Here is a 21,537-nt window from a genome sequence, read left to right as displayed (position 1 = left end):
CTAAAATAAGCCAAATCTTTACTTATCAAGAGGAGGGTGTAACGATTTCCAGTCTGCTTTTGCCAGAATTTCGGCCAAAGTTGGAGAACTTAAATCTGATGTACAGTCAAAAACGTCCGAAGAAGCCAGCCACCTAAAAAGAAATGGATGGTTTTTAAGATTTATTGTTCTATCGGCGCAAAACCTTCTTAAGACGACCGTCCACGGTTGCAGACGGTTTTGATTTTCTGAGCTGGTGATCATCTTAGAAAGAAAATTTTCAATATTAAGCTTCATTATTATTAAATTCCTACTATTAACTCACACTCTTCCTACATCTTGTTCAAATTTTCAAGCGTTAATAAAATACTTTTTATTCATCCACTCAAGTTCAAATACATTTTTTAACTGGTAATGGATGACCCTTGATGTTAATACAGTTTTTTTTAAACTCAAAAAATTTTTTAAACTTTTTTTTAAAATAATACCAATTGACATCAATAAAACTGGTGGTCTTCCTGCAGAATTAGAGATATTCGTCGGAGCTAAAGTGAAGTTAAGATCAAATATTGATGTGAAGAAGGGTTTTGGTTAATGGTGCGGTTGGATTCATCACCGAAATTCATTGGCCTAATTGCTATATAAGATGCAATGTAGCACTGTAGATTATGCGGTAATATATATAGAACGAAAACTGTTCGCAGCAGGTCAAGCACATGTCGCCTTGAGTCGCCCGAAATCATTAGATGGAATATTAAGGGGACTCATACACCTTAAAACCCATAGGATGTTCGAATAGGTGACTATTGCAAAAATTGGGATAACTTATTTATTTTAACAGCTGACTACACAGTATAGCTGCTTTCGGAAATAGTTATCAGAAAGTTTGTGTTGCCACAAATATTTTTATAATTTAATCAGCTTTGTGACAACATTTTTCGTCCTGTTTCCACCTTGCGCACACAGTTTAAAACATTCTGTTTCATAATTTAATTCCATATTTAATATATAACTTTTATAACATTTGGAAACTACTGTGAATCTAAAATTCTAAAAATTTCATGTTAAATTTTTATTTGATTTTGAGTTGAGTTTATAAAATGTATTTTATTAACAAAATTTGTAATGTTTTCCTTCATAAAATTTTTCAATATTAAAATAATCATCAGATTGTTGGTTCAGTTAGAAAATAGTGCCCATATAAAGAATTCCATCAAATTTCAATTATGTACCCTTAACCATTTTTAAAATATCATGCGCGCTAGGTGGAAACATGGCGAAGTATTTTGTCACAAAGAGGATTAAATTACAAAAATATTTGTGGCAACACAAACTTTCTGGTTACTATTTTCCAAAGCAGCTATATTATGTAGTCAGCTGAAGAAAGTCGGAAGTAATTGCTTTTAAAATAAATAAAATATCCCAAATTTTGCAAAAGTCACATATTCGAAGATTATGAGGGGTTTAAGGTGTATGAGTCCTCTTAATTGAAGAACTGGAATGCTCGAAACTCACTGGAAAGGTTTCTTGCAAGAATGACGTATTACAAGAGATGGATAGGATGAGAAATGATAGACCACCGTCAGCTTCATAAATTAAGAACGAAACAATGTTAATAATGTTAATAAAAAGTAATTAAAATAAAATTTGTCTTTGTTGAACTAAGTAGGAATTGACATTATTTTTTTTTTAATATTGTTTATAGTTTAAGAAAAAGTGGGCATTTTCAGAGACCAACCAATAAAGGATATATGATTATTACCCATGGATACAATCAAGTAAACTTCCACATAAACCATGGTAAAAGAAAGGAAAGTCATTAAGCAAGTCACGAAGTAGCCCGACATATTTGAAAAGAACAGTTAGTACTCTCCATGCAAGTTAGCTGAAACAGCTAACATACATGGAAACAAAACATAGGTCAACTTGCACACAAAATAAAAAAGAAAACAGTTTTCTATATCTCCCGTTCTGCTGGACCGATTGTCGAAATTTAACTTACGCTTTTGAGACAGTATGTATTAGATTTATATACAGCATTGTTCTAATATGGGTATTTTGATACAAAATCGGACTTTTTCTGAAAAAACATACCAGTATTTTTTTTTTTTTTTTTTTTTTCATATTTCGATTTTACGACTCAAATTATGCCTAGATATTAAATTTTGTAATTTTTTGTGAGAATTTATGGAGAAATTTAAAAAATTTATCTTGGCGCATTTTTTTCCAGTTTGCGCCAAGAATAATTCACTTGCCGAACTTCTTAATTTATAGCTTTATAGCATATATGCACAAGTCCGGTAATAGGTTAATAAGGTTTATTTTTATAGAAAGAAATATTTCAAAACTCTGGAATTTTCCGCAGGAATATTCGTACAAGTGTTCGCAGTCTCTATCACGCAGTACAATCCGTAGTTAACTTCAAACTACTAAGAACGTTAAACACAATGCAATGCAAAGCGCTCTAAAGAGAAAGTTAACTCGAATATCTTAATTCACGCGAAACTAACAAATCACAACAACAATTACTAAGCAACTGAGAGCAAATGCTCTCTCTTCGGCCAGTTTTCAACCGACCACAAAGATTTTTCTAGTACTTTCTGCTTCTCGAAATTGCTGGAAAGCAATAAGAGTGTGGAATTACGGTTACAGCTAATATAGTGGTCAATTACATTTATTCAGTTACAATACTTATTACGGTGATACAGGCATCGGACCAAAATGTTAAATGGTCGCCAAATTTGGCAAGTTTTGGCAATTTTTCGCCAAATTACCGAGATAACCATTTACTCAATGTTAAAATGCACTTGCCCCTATATTCTTATTTTTCCGGCATAGCTTTCTCTTAACATTTGTCTCGCACTACATTACACACAAAAATACAACAATGTTACTTACTATTCTATTAAAATTACCTATCTAAGTACAAAATTCGTAACAATATTGTCTAAATATTGCCTTACAAAATAATAATAATAATAATAAATAAATAAAAATAAATAAAATAAAGCGTTCACATTCAATAAAACAAAGCGTTTGCTTTGCGAAAGACTATCTATGAGAGCAAAATAAAAAAGGCCCATCCTTTCATGTTATATTGTACAAGCGTTACTTACATATGAGCAAAACTGGTAACACATTATAAGTAACAGTCGCCATCAATACGAAATGACGCCTTGTCATTTTGACTGCATACAGAACGTTCAGGCCGTGTTTTAGAAACTGCTAGGCATATTTCTATATTAAAAAGAGGCTCAACGAGCTTTTGAAATGATGGTATAAAAGCATAGTACATTGGTCCATAAACGCAGAATGAAGTTATTTTGACAGTATAAGAAATTAAAAGGTATTTCGAATTGTAAAACTTCGTTCTTATCGTCCGGTCTCTTTTTGATGAACCTGACCCATATTATTGTCGCGTGCCTACGGGTTCGTAATAAATTGAATGCACAAGTCCGATGAAAAGCGAGTAAAATTTATCATTATCACAACAAATAAAACAAAAACACTACTCAAACGTTCAATAGAACTTAATTCAAAATCCGATTTCACCGCGAATTCTCAACAGTAAACAACAGCAGTTTCTTAAACAAACTGAACTGAGATGTTTTCTTCCACCTTTTTATAAGCTTTTCAAATGCACGAGAAAAGTCTCGTATTTTCTCGATTTTTCTGGATATTAAAAGAGTACATTTACGAGATATCTATTTATTAAATGTGCGTGTTCTTGTATTTTTAATTTTTCGGCATAGCTTTCTCTTCAAAAAAGTCTTGTCCTACATTGCACGGGATTATAAAACAATTTTAATAACAATTCTATTAAAAATTCGCAAACTAAATAAATACAAAAACCGTAACATTATTATAGTGTATAGTTTCTTTTAGCGTCACCGAGTGTTAAACACTGATGAATACTCTAACAAAACATCAACTTCATCTGCTTTTAATTTAAGAACAATTTATTCCGAAACTAACTGTCAGTTAAAAAATTAAAAATATTCTTTAATTCACATTTTTGCTATTAATAATCAACAGAAGTTTGATTTTCTATATTGTCAGATATTCAATTTAGTAAAATTCTGAATGGTTAATAATTCCTAAGAAACTGTTCATCAGAACTGTGGAAAAGAGAAACTCATGAAAAAATTTGGCATGAAATTACGAAAGAATTCAACTGAATTGAAAGAAAGATCCCCCCCCTGATATAAATATTAGAGCAACAGGAATAAAAATCGTTGTCTTACCCCAAAGCAAACTTTACGTAGACCATGCGCCCTGTTTCAGAATCGTCATCATTATTCGTCTCTCTGAAAGGGGACAAAAATAATTTATTATTGTATGAGCTGACAGCTCATAATTTCCAAATCTGAATATATGACATATTTGAAGTATATTCTTGGAGCCAAAAGTCTTGAATATTTTAAATAAATGTTGTTAGTCCAAAGAGGCTTGCGATTTTGCGTTTGTTCACTATAAATGTCCGTTTCACTTTTCATACTGTTGCCACCAAATGTTAGTGTCCTGCATTATATTTGAAGAAATTAAACAATGAAAAATCTGCATAAATGTATGTATATTTCTCGCATTGTGATAAAACGACGGTACACAGAGCCATCGGATTTTGAATTGACGTAATCCTACTGCGAATATGGGCATGTGGAAGCCCAAATTTGAAATTTGGAATTTGTTTTATTATCGATTTCGTATTTTGTAAAACGTTAACGAATTTTTGATTAACAAACTCAAGAATTTCAAAGCGAGCCATGGCAACGTTGTGCAGAAAAAAAACATTTTCTATCTCCAGCGCTCGAGACTCTGTATCGGAAATTCTAAAGATAGGCTCAATTTAAAACTGTTTTGCGATATTGCTTTTGAACTGAATTTTATGGTTTAAGTGCGAAGAACGTGATATTTAATAAATAAAGGTAACAGACAAAATGTTAAAAAAACGCCTCTTTGGATGAAATTTAAAATCTGAAGCCTTTCGTGTTTTTAAATTTTTTTTATTTACTTATTGTATTTTTATTCCCGACTTCCATTTTGATTTATTATCAATTGATTTTTTAAGTTTTCCTTGTGTCCGTATGGCGTAGTTAGAAGAGGGCAAGGAGGGAGTGTTGTGCCCGGACGCAGCCTCCAGCGTTTAAATTAAATGTTTTTCATTCTTGGCAAGCCGTAGAGGGCGCGAAACCTTCAGTTTTCCCTGGGCGCTGAAAACCCTAGCTACGACTCTGAAAATGTGTAATGTGTGTATGATTAAATGAAAAGATGATAATTATCAGCAGAAACTGTTGACTTAAGCAAATTAAAAAACACTTATGCAGATCAAATACGCGACTAAAATTTGAAAAGTCAATCAGTTTTTGAAGGAAATACATACGCTGTCGCTGTCATCTTCTTGAAAAAAATTTCACTGGATGTGTCTATGCACCTTACAATGTACGTTATTGTAAAATGTAGCTTACAAAATTATTTAGTTCTGTTTAAGATAAAAAATTTGTCACTGAAAACGCTTGCTAAGTTTATAAGGTATTTCTTCGTGGTGTAGTGCTCAGCACAATCGGCCCATATTCGAGAGCATCGAGGCCATTGCTCATTTTTCATCTCTCCTGCTTTAAAACAACCTAATGTCTTTACAAACTTTTAATTCTTTTTCTAACTCAACTGATGTGTGCACCACATGACTTCCTTGTACGGAATATTAAATTATACGCATTTTTTCTTGCATTTCATTTAAGCTTATTGGATTGAATTAAATCTACTTCGTCGATAGCGCATAAACCACAATAGAATAAATCCACTTTTTAAAATTCACTTTATTTGTTTACCATAGCGACACTCTTGGCGCTAGGTTCACTTAACAGCGTTACATTTCGTTCATATTATAACTCAGAATTCACAAAATTTATATCATTTGAAGAATTATATAATCTTTGCCACATGTTCTATTCAAATACTATAATAAATCTGAAACGATGTATAAAAGAAATTAAGCAAAAAGCAACAACAACAAAACAAAACAAAATTATTTTTTTCACAGACGAAATCCTAATCCTATTCCAAACTTAATCACGCGCCAAGTCGTAATCCCTTGCATTGCTTTTACTTGTCCATAGTTGTAATAGGGATTGTTAAGTTTTTCGGATTTATAAGTCTTATGGAAAATTTGAGTCGTATATTATATAAAATATAAAAAAACGTTCTTTATTTAATTCTCTCCGACACCAAGTAGATATGTCGTTTGTGTGCAAAGTTTCTTGGAATTTTATACTATAAATTTCAATCAAAATCGTTCTCTTCATACCTTAAGAAGCCGTTGTAGAATATTCTCCACCTCCTCATGGGACAAGTGTAAGACATCTGCAGATCCCCACAAGAGAAGACATTTTGATCACTGCAAGACTGTTGGAAATGATCCGTCATTTGCAAACGGTAAGTTTTCCCGGAAGCTAATTTCAGATAAATGCAAGCATCGGCTTTCTGATCTTTCCGACGAGAGATGTTGACGATAAGGTATTCTGACTTGGAATTCACACCATAGCAAAAAATTTCATCTTTTCCCTGCAAAGAGAAAGAAGAAAAAGTCATTTTAGATTTTCAAAAAAAAAAAAAAAAAAAAAAAATTATTTTCACCACTATCAGAGAAATGTTTATAGAAAAAAGAAACACACCATACGAAGGGTCACAAAATTTAAAAGTTTTGACATATTTTAAAGCTGTAGCCACGCAAAATACACTTTGATCAAATTTTGAACAGAATATTATATTTACAATGGAAATTAAGGATGTTAAGATAAAAAGTGTAAAAGAAATCAGTATAAAGCAAAAAAGAATTTGGTTTTGATATTAACAGAGGAAACTAAATCATCTCTTCAAATTACTAGCTAAACTTTGGGCATCATATTTCATAGAAAATATTCATTTTGACCGCTCCCGAATCCATTTGAACGATGGTTTTGTGCGTCATCTGTACGTACGGACAGAATAAAGGACTCTTTTCTCCAAAACGGATTGCAAAATGGGTTTAGAACTGATTTTTTCGTGATGCCTGTACGTACGTACGTACGTATGTATGTATCTCGTATAACTGAAAAACGCTGGAAAACCTCAGAGCGTTAGAATTTTGTATATGAGACTGCTATAACATGTAGTTGTGTACCTCCCTTTTTGACTGCAATCGGCCGCACCAAACATGTACACACACATATATATACATGTAATAATAAAATTCCATAGTCAAAAATACACTTGAAATTCTAACTGTATGTTCTTTTCATTTTTAATGGCGACGGTCTCTTATTTGAAAGTACGTGGAATTAAATCTACAGCCCCGTAGTCAAGTTGTTTTTCCCACCTTTTCTACACGTACAGTTATAGAATGTTCTGGAGATATTTAAAGCGAAATGAAATGGCTGACGTCATTTCTCGGAAGCTCTGCCTTTCCATAAAAGGACTCGCAAAGGAATATCGGGGCTTTTTCTTTAATGTAACGATGCAGTAAACTTCATACAAAAAGTTATTAGTAATTTTGTTTATTTACTCCGGATATCTGATTTTTGTAACTGCTATTTCTCCTGAATAAAAATAAATGGATCCTGTTTTTTAAACTTATCGTCTGATAATTTAAGCTACGACTACATCTATAATTCTTCATCAGTCTATTTATTCCGGACAAAAGCTGGTGCATCACATACATATTACCCGGCTTGGAGATTTAAGTTATTTTATTCTTATGTGTTGGGAAATTGTGTATTTTTACTTCCTTGTACGTAATAAAGGAAATATTGCAATCGTAATACGTTTCGGGTATAACATATTTCAACGAAATTAACTGCTCTCGAAATCATTTGAACGATGTTTTTGCGTTACATCTGTACGTACACACATAATAAAACACTGTTTTTGCCAAAAAGGATTGTAACATGGATTCAGAAGAATTTTTTCTTGACGTCTGTACGTACGTATGTAATGTATCTGGCGTAACTAAAGGACGGGTAGGCGTAGAACGTTGAAATTTTATATATGGAATTGCTATAACATGAAGTTGTGCACCTCCCGTTTTGATCGCAATTGGCCGCACCAAACATGTATTACCCGACTCGGAGGTTTAATTTTACTTCCTTTACTTTAATACTTCCTTGTACAAATTAAAAAGGAAGTATTGTAATCGCGAAAAGCTTCAGGCAACATATTTCAACGAAAATATCCACTTTGACCGCTTTCGAATGCAATTTAACGATGTTTTTGCGTGATATCTGTACGTAAGGACAGAATAAAAGACTCTTTTCACCCAAAAAAAAAAAAACTAAAAAACTGCTTTAAAATTAATTCTGAAGAGAATTTTTCGTGGCGTCTGTACGATCTCGCATAACTCAAAAACGAGTAGCCTTAGAACGTTGAAATTTTATATATAAGACTACTATAACATGTAGATGTGCACCTCCTATTTTGGTTTCAAACGGCCGCGCCAAACGTATATAAATATATTTATAAATATATCCACTCTGTTACCCGGCTCAGTGATCTCAGTTTCTTTACTCTTATATGTTTGTAAATTGTACATTGTTTGCTTTAAAAATGATTGAATTATGTTGTTCTTATCTTCGGGTTAAGGTTTTTATGCCTTTCGTAATTCTGGAAGCAATATTTGTACAATTATCAACAATTTAAAAGCTGTTTAAGTGCGGTTAAGTTTTAAATAACATGGCGGACATATTTGTTTACATTTGAAACAGCTGAGTAGCGGATTTGTTGCCAATGTAGAGAAACTTAGCTTTGCAACAACAAAGATAACGCCTTCATTTATTATTTAAATCATGCTTAATCCTTTCTGGAACTTTTTCGAGGAAATAAGCGTTTAAGATTTACTTCGTAATTTTTAATACAGATATTTTGAGTTTTTATGTATTTTTGCCTTGTCGCGAAGTGAAAACTGAATTAATTGAATGAGAAATACTCAATCGTCTGTGGAAAACTGTTTGTTTTTTGTTTTGTTTGCTTAATTTCTTTTAGACATAGTTCTAGCTTTATTATAGTATTTGAATAGAACATGTGGCAACGATTAGATAATTCTTTAAATGATATACATTTTGTGCATTCTGAGTTATAATATGAACGAAATATAATACTGTTAAGTAAACCTAGCGCCAGAGTGTCGCTATGGTAAACAAATACTAGAGTGAATTTTAAAGAATGCATTTATTCTGTTGTGGTTTATGCGCTGTCGGCGAAGTAGGTTTTTAATTCAATCTAATAAGTTTAAATGAAATGCAAGAAAAAATGCGTATAATTTAATATTGCGTACAAGGAAGTCATGTGGTGTACACATCAGATTTTGTTACTCTTATTATGGTGGTAAATTGTGTACTTTTACTTCCTTGTACCAAATAAAGGAAATACTGTAATCGCGAAAAGTTTCAGATATCATTTCAGATTAACGACCTTCAAAAGTTAAAGACTGTGTAACACAAAATCTGTATAATAGTACAGAGTGGCATTGTGAAAATATATATTATATAGCATATAAACAGAGAAGATTTACAGAATGCGAACCCGTACGGGTTATACGGAATATTTACGAAATGCGGAACATTTCCGATTTGTATTCCGAAGTAGTTCGTTGCAATGTGTGCCTGTTTGCATAATTCGGGAAATTGGGCACTTTAGCACAGTGCTCCGCAACCTTTTCTCACCTGCGACGCACAAAAAATCTTTCTGGAATTTCGTGGCACACCAAAGAGTTCCGAGTTATCAAGGAAGTGCCGAAAAAATTCAAATGCTGACACACTTACTATCACACACACAACCACACAACAGTGAAATATATAAAAACATTTAAAATAGAGAGAGAGAGAACGGAGGACGTGGGCACTATCCCTTTAACAAACGGTTAATTAGTATAGCACCACGTCCACCACTATCTATAGCACCCCTTCAAAATACATAATGCCACCTGAAAGGTATTCAACGTGCACGACAAGACATACAATATAATATGTTACAGAGTTACAGATTAATATTCAAGATACATTACTGGTATATTACTGATGCAAATATGACAGATGCAGAACTGATTAAAGGCTGATATAATACTGGTACTGATATTAACACTGATTAATACTGCTACATTACTGATACATTGATATAAAACTGAATATTAATACTGATGAAATGGGAATGTTTTTGCACAAGTCGGTAAATAAATCCACGAAATTATACGTTACAGAGATCCCCCCCCCAAAAAAGAAAAATGAGAATTAAAATATCATAGATCAATGTTCTACTGTTACATTACTTGTACATTACTGATGAAATATAACTGTTACACTACTGATACAAGGCTGATATATTAGTGATACAATACTTTACTGATTGTAAGACTGTTTTTATTGCTCATGCGATATATGCATGAGCAAATATGCATATACAATACTTTACTAGTATTAATACTCATACAATACTTAACTGATATTAATACTCATACAATACGTTACTGATATTGATACTCATACAACACTTTTATTGGTATTAGTACTCATTCAATACATTTAAAATAGACATTATTAAGGAAAAAAAATTGTCATTGTGTATTAAATACATGATAAAAAATTGCAAAATGTCAAATACATGTATTTGACTGCGGCACACCTATATCCTACTCATGGCACACCAGTGTGCCGCGGCACACCGGTTGCGGAGCACTGCTTTAGCATATAAAACTAGTCAGACGGAATAAGTGAATTCTCCAAACATCAAAATAAACAGATTTCTTGAATCTATGTTACGGAAGCGTAATTTATCAACTCTCTTATCTGTAAAATAAATAATTTAAACTTTCCGCTTCAGTGTTTACATACGAATTATTTTGCTTACATGAAACAAGCTATGATATATCTATTTCATTTACCCAAGAAGGCCACTTGCTCTCTTGATCTTCGCACTTTCAATGATTCTTGAAGTTATTTATAGTATTATTTATGTTCTTTTTACTTCTAGCACGAGATGTTTGAAGTGGAATGTGATAAGTACGTGAGGCCGATACAATGTTATTTGTATTTCTTTCTGTATGATCAAAACGATACAATGTTATTTGTATTTCTGGAAACACTTCCGCAGAGAACCCGGTAAATGTAAACATTGCCAACTTTGGCGATAATAGTTCAAACCTGGTAACCCAGCGGATTTATCCTATTCGCTTGTTCGAAGTTTGCAACCATTCCTCTTGCGCTCATTTTTGTTGAATGATCACTGTCGTTGTTCGCATTTGCAGATTTATATTATTCTCTCTTATTTATTATTATTTTTTCTGAATTTTTTAACAACAAATAGATAGAAATATTTTTGTAGATAGATGCCGGTTCTCGGCTCGGGATGAAAGGAAGAAAATACGGGGGGAGGGTGAATGCTAATTTGTAACACGGCTGTTCACGTTGTGTTCTTAATTATTAACAGCTCTAAGAACCAGCAATTTAAATAATTAAGTAATGCTTTTATTTTTATTATTGGTTATTGTCATCTAAAATTATGAGAATAAATCAATTTTTCTGGCGTAAAATTTTAACAAGATAATATATTGTTGATGCTTTTCTAACAATAACCTTTCAGAGGATGGCAGGTGTGACATAAATAGATGATTAAATTGAAATAAAAAATATTATTGATTATCTAAGATGACAGAATAGTTCGATGCATCACCATGGTCATCAAAATTGGCGAACCACTGCTGGTGTAAGGAATATATTGTTTTCTGTGTTAACTGGAATTTAACGCAATTTTTTTTCGTTTGTCATGTTTAACCGGTTAATTTCAGTACATTAATACTAATTTATATTTTTTAAAGGAATTTTTATTTCCGTTATAAATTCTTATATATTGTCTTATATACTTAATATATTCTTTTCTGTGCTAACTTGAATTTAATACAAATTTATTTTCGTATATCACGTTTAACCGGTTAGTTTTACATCTACATGCTTATTCTCTGTGAATTTTTACTACCATATGCTTAATATATTGTTTTGTCTGCTAACTTGAATTTACATGCACTAAAAATCACGTTTACAAAATATCAAGTTTGCGGCTCGGCTCATCGTCGATGAACCGCGAGCTTGGCGAGTAAAAATGCAACGGCGCCAACGGGTTCTCTGCGGATGAAAAGCCGTATTTCTTTCCGAAATTTCGCGTACTTTCGAATTCTGACTTCTCTGTAACAAGTTAATAGCCGTTTATAGTTTAGTTCTTGGAAAATTGTCTTCCTTTTTTTCCGAAATTTTCGCATCTTTTTGTTGTTTTCCTTATTTCTTGGTAATAGATTTTAGTGATATTCTTATAACGGACTGATCTAATGAAATGATCATTGTACTGTATCTCGTGCGCCACCCCATGAAAAACAATATGTTTACTTTGCTAATTAGTTACCACAGTCTTAATGTACCCTTTCAATAGTCACTCAGTACAAATTCTATCAAATTTCGCGCTTCTGAAATGTAAAATTAAAATATTTCATAAGAAATTACTGTACCAGTGTAGTGTATTATAGCAAATATGAGGGTACACCATTATTGGTTTTTGTTGTTCCAGAATGCTTACGTTTGTATGAATGATACTTATGGCACATAATGTCTGAATTTGTAAAGCACATTAAGTATGTACTTTTCAATGATTCTCACGGCTTGCTTTTGTATTTGCATGATTCTATATTTCACATTCTGATCCTAATATGCAAAATACACTCATGTCCATAAATTAAGGATAATGCAAAATCAGGCAAAGGAAGAGTTAGAAGCAAAACAAATTTGACTTATTTGTAAAGCTTATTTATTAAACAAAAGGTAAAGAGCAAAAAACGATGCTATATGTTTCATATTATAAAAAAAAAATAGCGATTTTTCTCCCTGGAGCAAATTACAAAAAAAAAAACCTATTTACAAAAAAACAATATTACATGGTTGGTATGATTGTTAATACATTATATGTCCCCAAGACGATGCAATACACTCCGTACAAAGCCTAGGCATGCTGAGTATCAAATTATCGATGTGTTCTTGGGGGATATTACACCACTCAAAAAGCAATGCTCTCCGAAGTTCCGGTAGACATGTAGGAGGAGGTTGACGGGCTGCAACTCGTCGGCCAAGCATGTCCCACACGTGCTCTACTGGATTCAAGTCCGGTGAGAATGCTGGCCAGTCCATACGGGTGATATCCTCAGATTGAAGGCATTCGCTTACGATGTTTGCACGGTGAGGACGGGCGTTGTCATCCATAAACACAACTTGTGCGCCCATGGCGCCCCGAAACAAACGTACATGTTGTTCCAGAATGACGTCCCGATAGATTTGGCTTGTCGTGGTTCCAATTTGAACATGCAGGTCAGTTCTGGAACCCAGAATAATTCCACCCCAAACGAGCACTCCTGCACCACCGTAATGGTGTCGTTCAATGATGCTTTCTTGATGGTAACGGGTACCTGGAGTTCTCCAAATGAAAGTCCTGCGAGAATCAGACTGCAAGCTAAACCTGGACTCGTCGGAAAACATCACACAAGCCCACCGTTGCGGTGTCCACAATGCACGCTCTCTACTCCAGGTTAACCGCAGGCGACAGTGAGTTGCAGTAAGTGGAACGCATTTGACAGGTCTACGAGCATATAGACCAATCTGCCCTAAGCGTCTGTACCTGATCTGCCTTGAAATTATCGTACCAGTGGCTGAAGAGAGCTAACTAGTTTTGAAGGTTTTTATGTGTGTATAATATAATTTTATTTAATCATACAACTTAATTGATACTTAGTATAAAGCCTTTTGCATTTTAACTGTATATGCACCAGCATTATGTTTTAATAATCCTGTTTGATTATATACTGTATCATGCATATGTGGGATATTATATGGTTTATTTATATAGTAGGATATCGTAAGTACTGTAATTATGACTTGTAGTCACACTGGTCTCTGGATAAGGGTGGACGTGGTGCTATTACCAATTAATCATAACGGTAAAGGGATGGTGCCCATGTCCTCAGTCACTAAACTAAACTAACAATGCCTTAAATTTAGTAGTCTTAACACTGCCTTAAATTTAGTAAAGATTGCTATGATTCCTGAATCAGAAAAATGGGATAAGTTTTCAAGGTGAGACATTCCGCCAAAGAAAACGAATATGAGGTGGTATAATAAAAAATAATGCATATTCTATATAATATTATGCATTAGTGGCGGATTTAGAATTTAAGATTAGTATTCAGATTGTATTTAAACAATGCAAAAATACGTAATATTTTTGTTGGTACGTCGATGGAACTTAGTAGAGGGTTGGTTAGATACGATGAAACTGTAGCATGCGTACGGGTTCGGTTCGTAATAGATTGAATGCTTACGGAACTCATGACAGCTTGATAAAATTTATTTTTCCAAAGGAAATACTTATAATAATTCTGGAACATTCTACAAAAATACTGCAGCTATTCTCAACATCACAGAGCGCAGAATCAGTTGTTACACTGCAAACTACTAAGAAAATTTGTAAGATATTTCTGCCGCCTTCGCAGTAGTCGTCGAGTGTGTAGTGGTTTGAGTCCTGGCGAGGGCATTGCTCATTTTTCATATCTTCTGCATAAAAAAAAAAAAAAAAAAAATATATATATATATAATAACTTATTGTCTCTACAGTGGCGCCCGAACTAAAAAATGTGGTGAATGATGATTCTCCACCACCAGGATTTGGTCCCCTAATTCCCAATCGCTCTTCAAAAGGGGGAGTATATATGGTATTTCTCCCGTCTTCTTAGCATGCCTTCGTGGTGTAGCGGTCAGTACACTCGGCGCGTATTCAAGGGGTCCATGGTTCGAGTCCCGGCGAGGCCATTGCTCATTTTTCACGTCTTCTGCTTCAAAAATCCTAATGACTGTACAGTGACGCTCGAACCAAAAAATTAGTGGATGATGATTCTCCAGCATCAGGAGTTGGCGGTTGGATCTCCTAATCGCCAGTCCCTCTTTAAAAGGACGAGTATATAAGGTATTTCTCCATCTTACTTAGCATGCCTAATGGCCAGCACGCTCGGCACGTATCGAGAAGTCCAAGTTTCGTAGACTTAAGAACCAAGTTTCGTAGTATAGTGGTCAGCACGCTCGGCGCGTATTCGGTCAGCACGCTCGGCGCGTAAGAAGGGTTAATTACCCTTTATTGCTGAAACTAAAGGTGTACAGACGACCCCTTTCTCAGGACTTGCAACAAAGCCTCCACTTGGGGGCTTAAACTCAAAAATATAAGAAATAAAAACTAATTTCTAATAACTAACTAAAAAGAGTTAGCCCAGGCTAACACAATTTCTAACTAGTTGGCCGCTAAATATCGAGTTATCTAGCGAAGCTATCAAGGGCACGTAATACGGCCGAGCGTAGTAACAGCTTAGAGAGACGTGGCCAAAAGGCGAACGCGCGCTATTTAGAAACCTGAATTCTCTCTCTCAGTAGAACTTCGACTTAAATACTACTCCTTCTCATTTACATTAAACGCGATTCCAAAAACTCGTTCTAGTAAGGAATTTGTAAGCTGAAATAGGAGAGACAGGAAGGGTGCATAAACTTAAAAATAACTGTTACAAACTTAGGATAAACCTTTAAGGTATTTCTCCTGCCTTCGTAGTATAGTGGTCAGCACGCTCGGCGCGTATTCGAGACGTCCGTGGTTTTCCCGGCGACGGCATTGCTCATTTTTCATCACTCTAGCTTCGAAATTATCTAAGCTCTCTTACAAACCTTACAGACTAAAGAGATTTAATATTAGAATATGGTTTCATAAAGAAATTTATTTACATTCTGAAAGAAGTGTACCTTGGTTTAGACTTTCATTGCTTCTTATGGAATGTTTAATTTTCGAATCGATACACAGAGTTCAACTTCCTAATTGCATGCAAACATTTTCGAAATACTTATCCGAAATGTTCCAGAAGGATGAAATTACACTATTGAGATATTACACTCACATCTGAATGCGAACTCTGGCGTTGCATCAACCCATAAAGCGTTTTGAAGTCACTTTCTGTTGAAAAGTAACGCAGTTCAGTTTTCGATTAATGATAGAAATATGCATCGATCTTCACTATTAATTGATAATCACGGTTAATACGAAGCCAGTTAAAAAAAAAAGCACCGGGCTAAAAAGTGACTCATATTATAATTAACAGAAACAAACTATTGAGTAGTACACCTGTGCTTCCAAGCACAATACACTATACACTTTGCAGAGTCATTAGGTTCTTTGAAAGCAGGAAAGATAAAAAATGAGCAACGCCTTCCCTGGGAATCGAACCATGGACCTCTGGAATATGCGCCCAGCACACTACGAAGGCGGAAGAAATACTTTATATACTCTCCCGTTTAAAAGGCGACTGAGGTTTTTTAGGGAACCCATTCGCCAAACCCTGGGTGTGGAGAATCATCATCCACCACTCTTTTTTTAGTTCGGGCGCCACTGTAGAGTAATTAGGTTTTTTTTTTTTTTTTTTTTTTTTTTTTTTTTTTTTTTTTTGGAAGCAGGAAAGATGAAAAATGAGCATCACCTTCGCCGGGAATCGAACCACGGACCTCTGGAATACTCGCCCAGCGTGCAGACCACCACACTACGAAGACATGCTAAGAAGGCGGGAGAAATACCTTATAACTTGTACTTCCAAGCAATTTAATCTGGATTCTGGAAAAGGAAATACAAGTGTGGACAAGCAAATGCATTATACATCTGTACCTCCAAACAGTTTAATATGGATTCTGGAGAATAAGTTCCCTTCGTAACTCAATCCCTCAATAAATCCTCAGTAAACTCAGTCAAGAAACTTATACACCGTATCCCTCAGTAAATTGAATAAAAAACAACTTATATAATGGATGTGAGGTTCCTTTAATTTATTAGCCCAGAAGGGCTATTAATTTCGTTTCGGCATTTTACGTCGAAAACTTTAAATGTCGTTTCACTTTTCAAATTTCAAATATTATGGCCCTGTCTTATATTAAAAAAAATTAAATAATGAAGGAACTGCATAAATTTGGCTATTAGATTATTAGATTTAAGTTCTTAGCTAGTTTTATAAAGTGTTTCTCTTGCCTTCTTCGCATGCCTTCGTGGTGTAGTGGTCTGCACGCACAGCGCGTAATTGAGAAGTCCGCGGTTCGATTCCCGGCAAAGGCGTTGCTAATTTTTTAGTCTCTTGCTTCTAAAAAAATACCTAATGTCTCTACAATGGCGCCCGAACTAAAAAGGGTGTTGGACGATGATTCTTCTCATCCTGGATTTGGTGATTGGGTCCCCTAAAAACCTCAGTCGCCCTTTAAAAGGGGGAGTATATAAGGTATTTCTCCCGCCTTCTTGGCATGCCTTCGTGGTGTGGTGGACTACACGCTCAGTGGGTAATTGAGAGGTCCTCGGTTCGATTCCCGGCGAAGGCGTTGCTATTTTTCATCTCTCTTGCTTCCAAAAATCCTGATGTCTCTACAAGTTATAATTCTTATTTCTTACTATGAATTCTTAATTCTATTCCAGTATTAATTCTTATTTATTACCATATTATTCTTAATAATACCCGTAATAATCCTTAATTATCTGTAATAATTCCCGTACCCTTAATAATACCCATAATAATCCCGTCTTGTTCCTGTATTTATTCTTATTTCTATTTATTTCTGAGTACTAGCTCTTATTTCTTATTCTTAGCTTACTCTAAGCCCGACTGGAGGCTTTGTTGTAAGCCCGAAAAAGGGGCCAACTGCTATTCTTATTTGAGTGAAATAAAGGGTAGTTTAACCATTCTTGAGTCAACATCTTAGTTGTTTGAACTCAGCGATAAGTCGCTAAATAGTTCACTAGGTTCCTCGACGTTTACTTTAGACAAAATGTGTGAGGAACCCTACAAAGTTCAACACTGGATGATACCCAAGAGTTAAATTTTACACGGATGATGTTCCGGTTTGATTAGAAACTTTTCTCTGCCTCGGAACGGCAACAGTCAGAACTTGACTTTCAATTTGTTATGACGCAGCTCGAACGCTGCTCATGAGACGTAACATTAGATTTTCTTAGATTAATTTGTTTAGTATTTTAATAAATCCTTTTAAAACTAGATTGAGTATTTTTATCATACAGTCATAACCGAACCGCCCACTTATAGAAATTTAAATGTGGCATTTAGATACGCCGTAGATGCGCGTAGGCAGCGCCATTCGTCGATTCGATTAGTGTACATTAGTGTGTACAGATGATTTAAAAATGCTTATATACTCAAGATCAAGAACAATTAAATTATGTACCTACTGTGGATAAAATCATCATCTGCTGTCATTTCAGTTAGCCCACGCATAGATGCTTTACTGTAATTTCTTCAGACAGTTTTGTTTTACGCAGTGTTTTAATTGCTGCGTAATAATCAACTAACTTGCTTTGATTTTTAAGACAGTGCTCAGTTATTTACAACCGGATTATCGGGATAATTTTAGAGACAATTTATTTCATCTACGATTTTTTTTTTTTTAGTCTCTTTGTAAGTTTTACTAACGTTTATTTTCTTTTAAAACTTTACTATCATCTCTTATTTTCCACTTCCGGCCAGAATAAACGCGTTAATCTGTTTATGCAAATTGTTTTTGCTAACGCTTAAGTATTTAAATTGTGGCTTTTCGTACAGAGTTACAGTTCGTTACAGAGTTAAGTGGAGAGAGAGTGAGCTTTCTTGCCACTTTACTTCACGCGTGCTTTCAGTCAGTTGCTGCCCGCCTTTAAGGGGACTCATACACCTTAAATCCCATAAGATGTTCGAATAGGTGACTGTCGCAAGATTTGGGATAACTTATTTATTTTAAAAGCAATTACTACCAACGTTTTACAGCTGACTACATAATATAGCTGCTTTCTGAAATAGTGATCAGAAAGTTTGTGTTGCAAAAAATATTTATATAATTTAATCCGCTTTGTGACAACATTTTTCGTCATGTTTCCAACTTGCGCGCACGGTTTAAAACATTCTGTTTCATAATTTAATTCCATATTTAATATATAGCTTTTATAACATTTGACAACTACTGTGAACCTAAAATTCTAAAAATTTCATGTTAAATTTTTATTTTATTTGGAGTTGAGTTTATAAAATGGATTTTATTAACGCAATTTTTAATGTTTTCGTCCATAAATTTTTTCAATATTAAAATATTCATCAGATTGTTGGTTCAGTTAGAAAATAGTGCCCATATAAAGAAGTTCATCAAATTTCAAGTATGTACCATTAGCCATTTTTAAAATATCATGCGCGCAAGGTGGAAACATGGCGAAGTATTTTGTCACAAAGAGGATTAAATTACAAAAATATTTGTGGGAACACAAACTTTCTGGTTACTAGTTTCCAAAGCAGCTATATTATGTAGTCAGCTGTAAAACGTTTGAAGTAATTACTTTTAAAATAAATAAAATATCCCAATTCTTGCAACAGTCACATATTCGAAGATCATGAGGGGGTTTAAGGTGTAGGAGTCTCCTTTTAAGGCCAGAGGTTTAATCCTCCTGATATCTAGACAGTCCTCCTGATATGCCAGAGGTTTAGTCCTCCTGATATCTAGACAGTCTTCCTGATATGCCAGAGGTTTAGTCCTCCTGATATCTAAGACGTATTGCAGTTTTCCGCAGTTTGCGTTCTGCACACGTAATAATCTGAAAGGCCAATCTTAGTGTCATTCATCTGCGTAAAATATTCGAAGTTAGTTCTTATTTAAATTTAGTTAGTTAGTGGTTCTTATATTTTTACGTTCAGACCACATGCGGTTCGTCTTTGTATCCCGAATTGCGGGACCACCTGTAAAGTGCGGAAAATGATGAGAAGGGCTCATCTTGTATCTCTTCTACAATCCATATGACAGAGTTTATAATAAAACTCCCATTCTACTCAAGACACTTCGTGTTCGCGAAGCAGATAAGGAGAAATAGTAATCCTGAAAACCTTAAAAGACTTTTGCTAAAAGGAAGGGGAACACTTACGTTTTGCAGATGGGAATCAGGGCAAGGAGACTCTAAATGGAATTCTTCTGCAGGTACGATGAGACCGAGTTTCTCAGCATTTTGGAGAGCTTTCGGATCGTAAAGATCAAATCTTTTTGGGGTGATCCATTTGCTGATTTCAATATAAATGTAGCTAAGCACCCATTTGCACCAATACACAAAATCTAAAATTAAAAACAAAAAAATTTTTTAGTAATTTATACTAGTGACTGAAATTGCTGAAAACGTTAGCGACAGAAATTACTGAGTCAAAACTTCGGAAGTACAAATTTCTATGAATAATTTTTTTAAAGTATCAGTTAGACTTATTTCTGTCATTATCCTTTAATTTTGATGACCAGTGTATATAAAATAACTGAGATGCGCATCATCTTTCCAAAGGGTTTTCTTCATAATCTACAAAGAGATTTCAGAAAACATAAATGGGAAAACACATTAATTCTTCAACCTAAACTTTTAGCGTCTTCTAACGGTTTATAGTCTTGCCTGAAGAAAATGTTCTATTAAAAAGGAATCAGATAACATAGTTTTCCATTAGTAAAAAATCTGATGTGTACACCACATGACTTCCTTGTACGGAATACTAAATTATAAGCACTTTTTCCTGCATTTCATTAAACTCATTTCCTCCAGTTTCATTACAGATGAATTTCTCACTCTAGCAATTCTGCCCCCAGTTCGCGGCAAGGCAAAAATACATAAAACCTCAAAATATCTTCATTTCAAAAATTTGAAAAAAATAAAACACAAAATACAGTTAAAATAATCAAAATTACAATTAAAATTAAGTTGCTGCAGAAAAACAAGGAAGTCGGCCAGCAGGCAACCAAAGCAGATTTTCCGGTGCGCAAAAATCAAAGTTCAGTTTTGGTCCCGCTCAGCAGAAAGACGCTGAAGGTGCAGAAACTCAATTCCCTATTCTGCTAAGTTTCAAGTATAAACAAACATGGCTGCTGCAGTAGACAAGAATTAGATTTAGCCGCACTTAAGCAACATTTAACTTTATAATTCTATAAATATTGGATGCAGATTAACTAAAAGCATGCAGACTAATTAAACTTTAACCGGAAGATAAGAACAACGTAATTCAATAATTTTTAAAGCAAAAAATGCGCAGTTTACCAGCATGTAGTAAGATTAAAAAACCTGAACTCACTGAGCCGAGTAACAGAGTGGGTATATATATATATATATATATGTATGTATGTATGTAAGAATGATATGTAAGAAAAATAAAGAATATGTAAAAGATTCAATTAGCAGCGTAAATTAATTTCCCTTCTCTATTCTAAAAATAGCAACATCTAACTCAAGCAACCAATAATAATTTTAAAGCAATATTAACTGTTCAATCAGAATGCTTTGAGAACCAAAACTAATTCAGCCTTTTGAAAATAAGCCTTTTCGAACAGTCACATTTAATGTGCCGACTTGTGTGTAGCCGAAAATGTCGTTGAAAATAAAACTGAAGATTTAATCTGCCTTCGCCTCCAGTTTTCTAGTCATTATGGATCAGCACTT

General features: G+C 34.2%; 1 protein-coding gene across 7 annotated transcripts in view; it reads right to left on the bottom strand.

The window, feature by feature from the left end:
- Window positions 1-21,537, bottom strand: part of LOC118193483 (uncharacterized) — a 180,881-nt gene that overhangs the window by 148,441 nt on the left and 10,903 nt on the right. For all 7 annotated transcript variants that reach the window (XR_004758921.2, XR_004758920.2, XM_085812562.1 and 4 more), the window contains exons 2-5: window positions 19,996-20,180; window positions 6,284-6,540; window positions 4,224-4,286; window positions 23-133 (exon numbers count right to left, since the gene is read on the bottom strand). Coding sequence is in view for 5 of the 7 variants with exons in the window: in XM_085812562.1 (XP_085668688.1) it covers window positions 23-133; window positions 4,224-4,286; window positions 6,284-6,540; window positions 19,996-20,180 (616 nt within the window). In the remaining 2 variants the exon portion in view is untranslated. The remainder of the gene's footprint in view (window positions 1-22; window positions 134-4,223; window positions 4,287-6,283; window positions 6,541-19,995; window positions 20,181-21,537) is intronic.

This window comes from Stegodyphus dumicola, chromosome 3 (genome assembly GCF_044657685.1).
Source record: "Stegodyphus dumicola isolate Sdum_Otavi_A_Nest chromosome 3, ASM4465768v1".
In the NCBI taxonomy this organism is placed as follows: domain Eukaryota; kingdom Metazoa; phylum Arthropoda; class Arachnida; order Araneae; family Eresidae; genus Stegodyphus; species Stegodyphus dumicola.
Note: the sequence above shows the minus strand (reverse complement) of the source record. Positions and strands in the feature narration are given on the sequence as shown.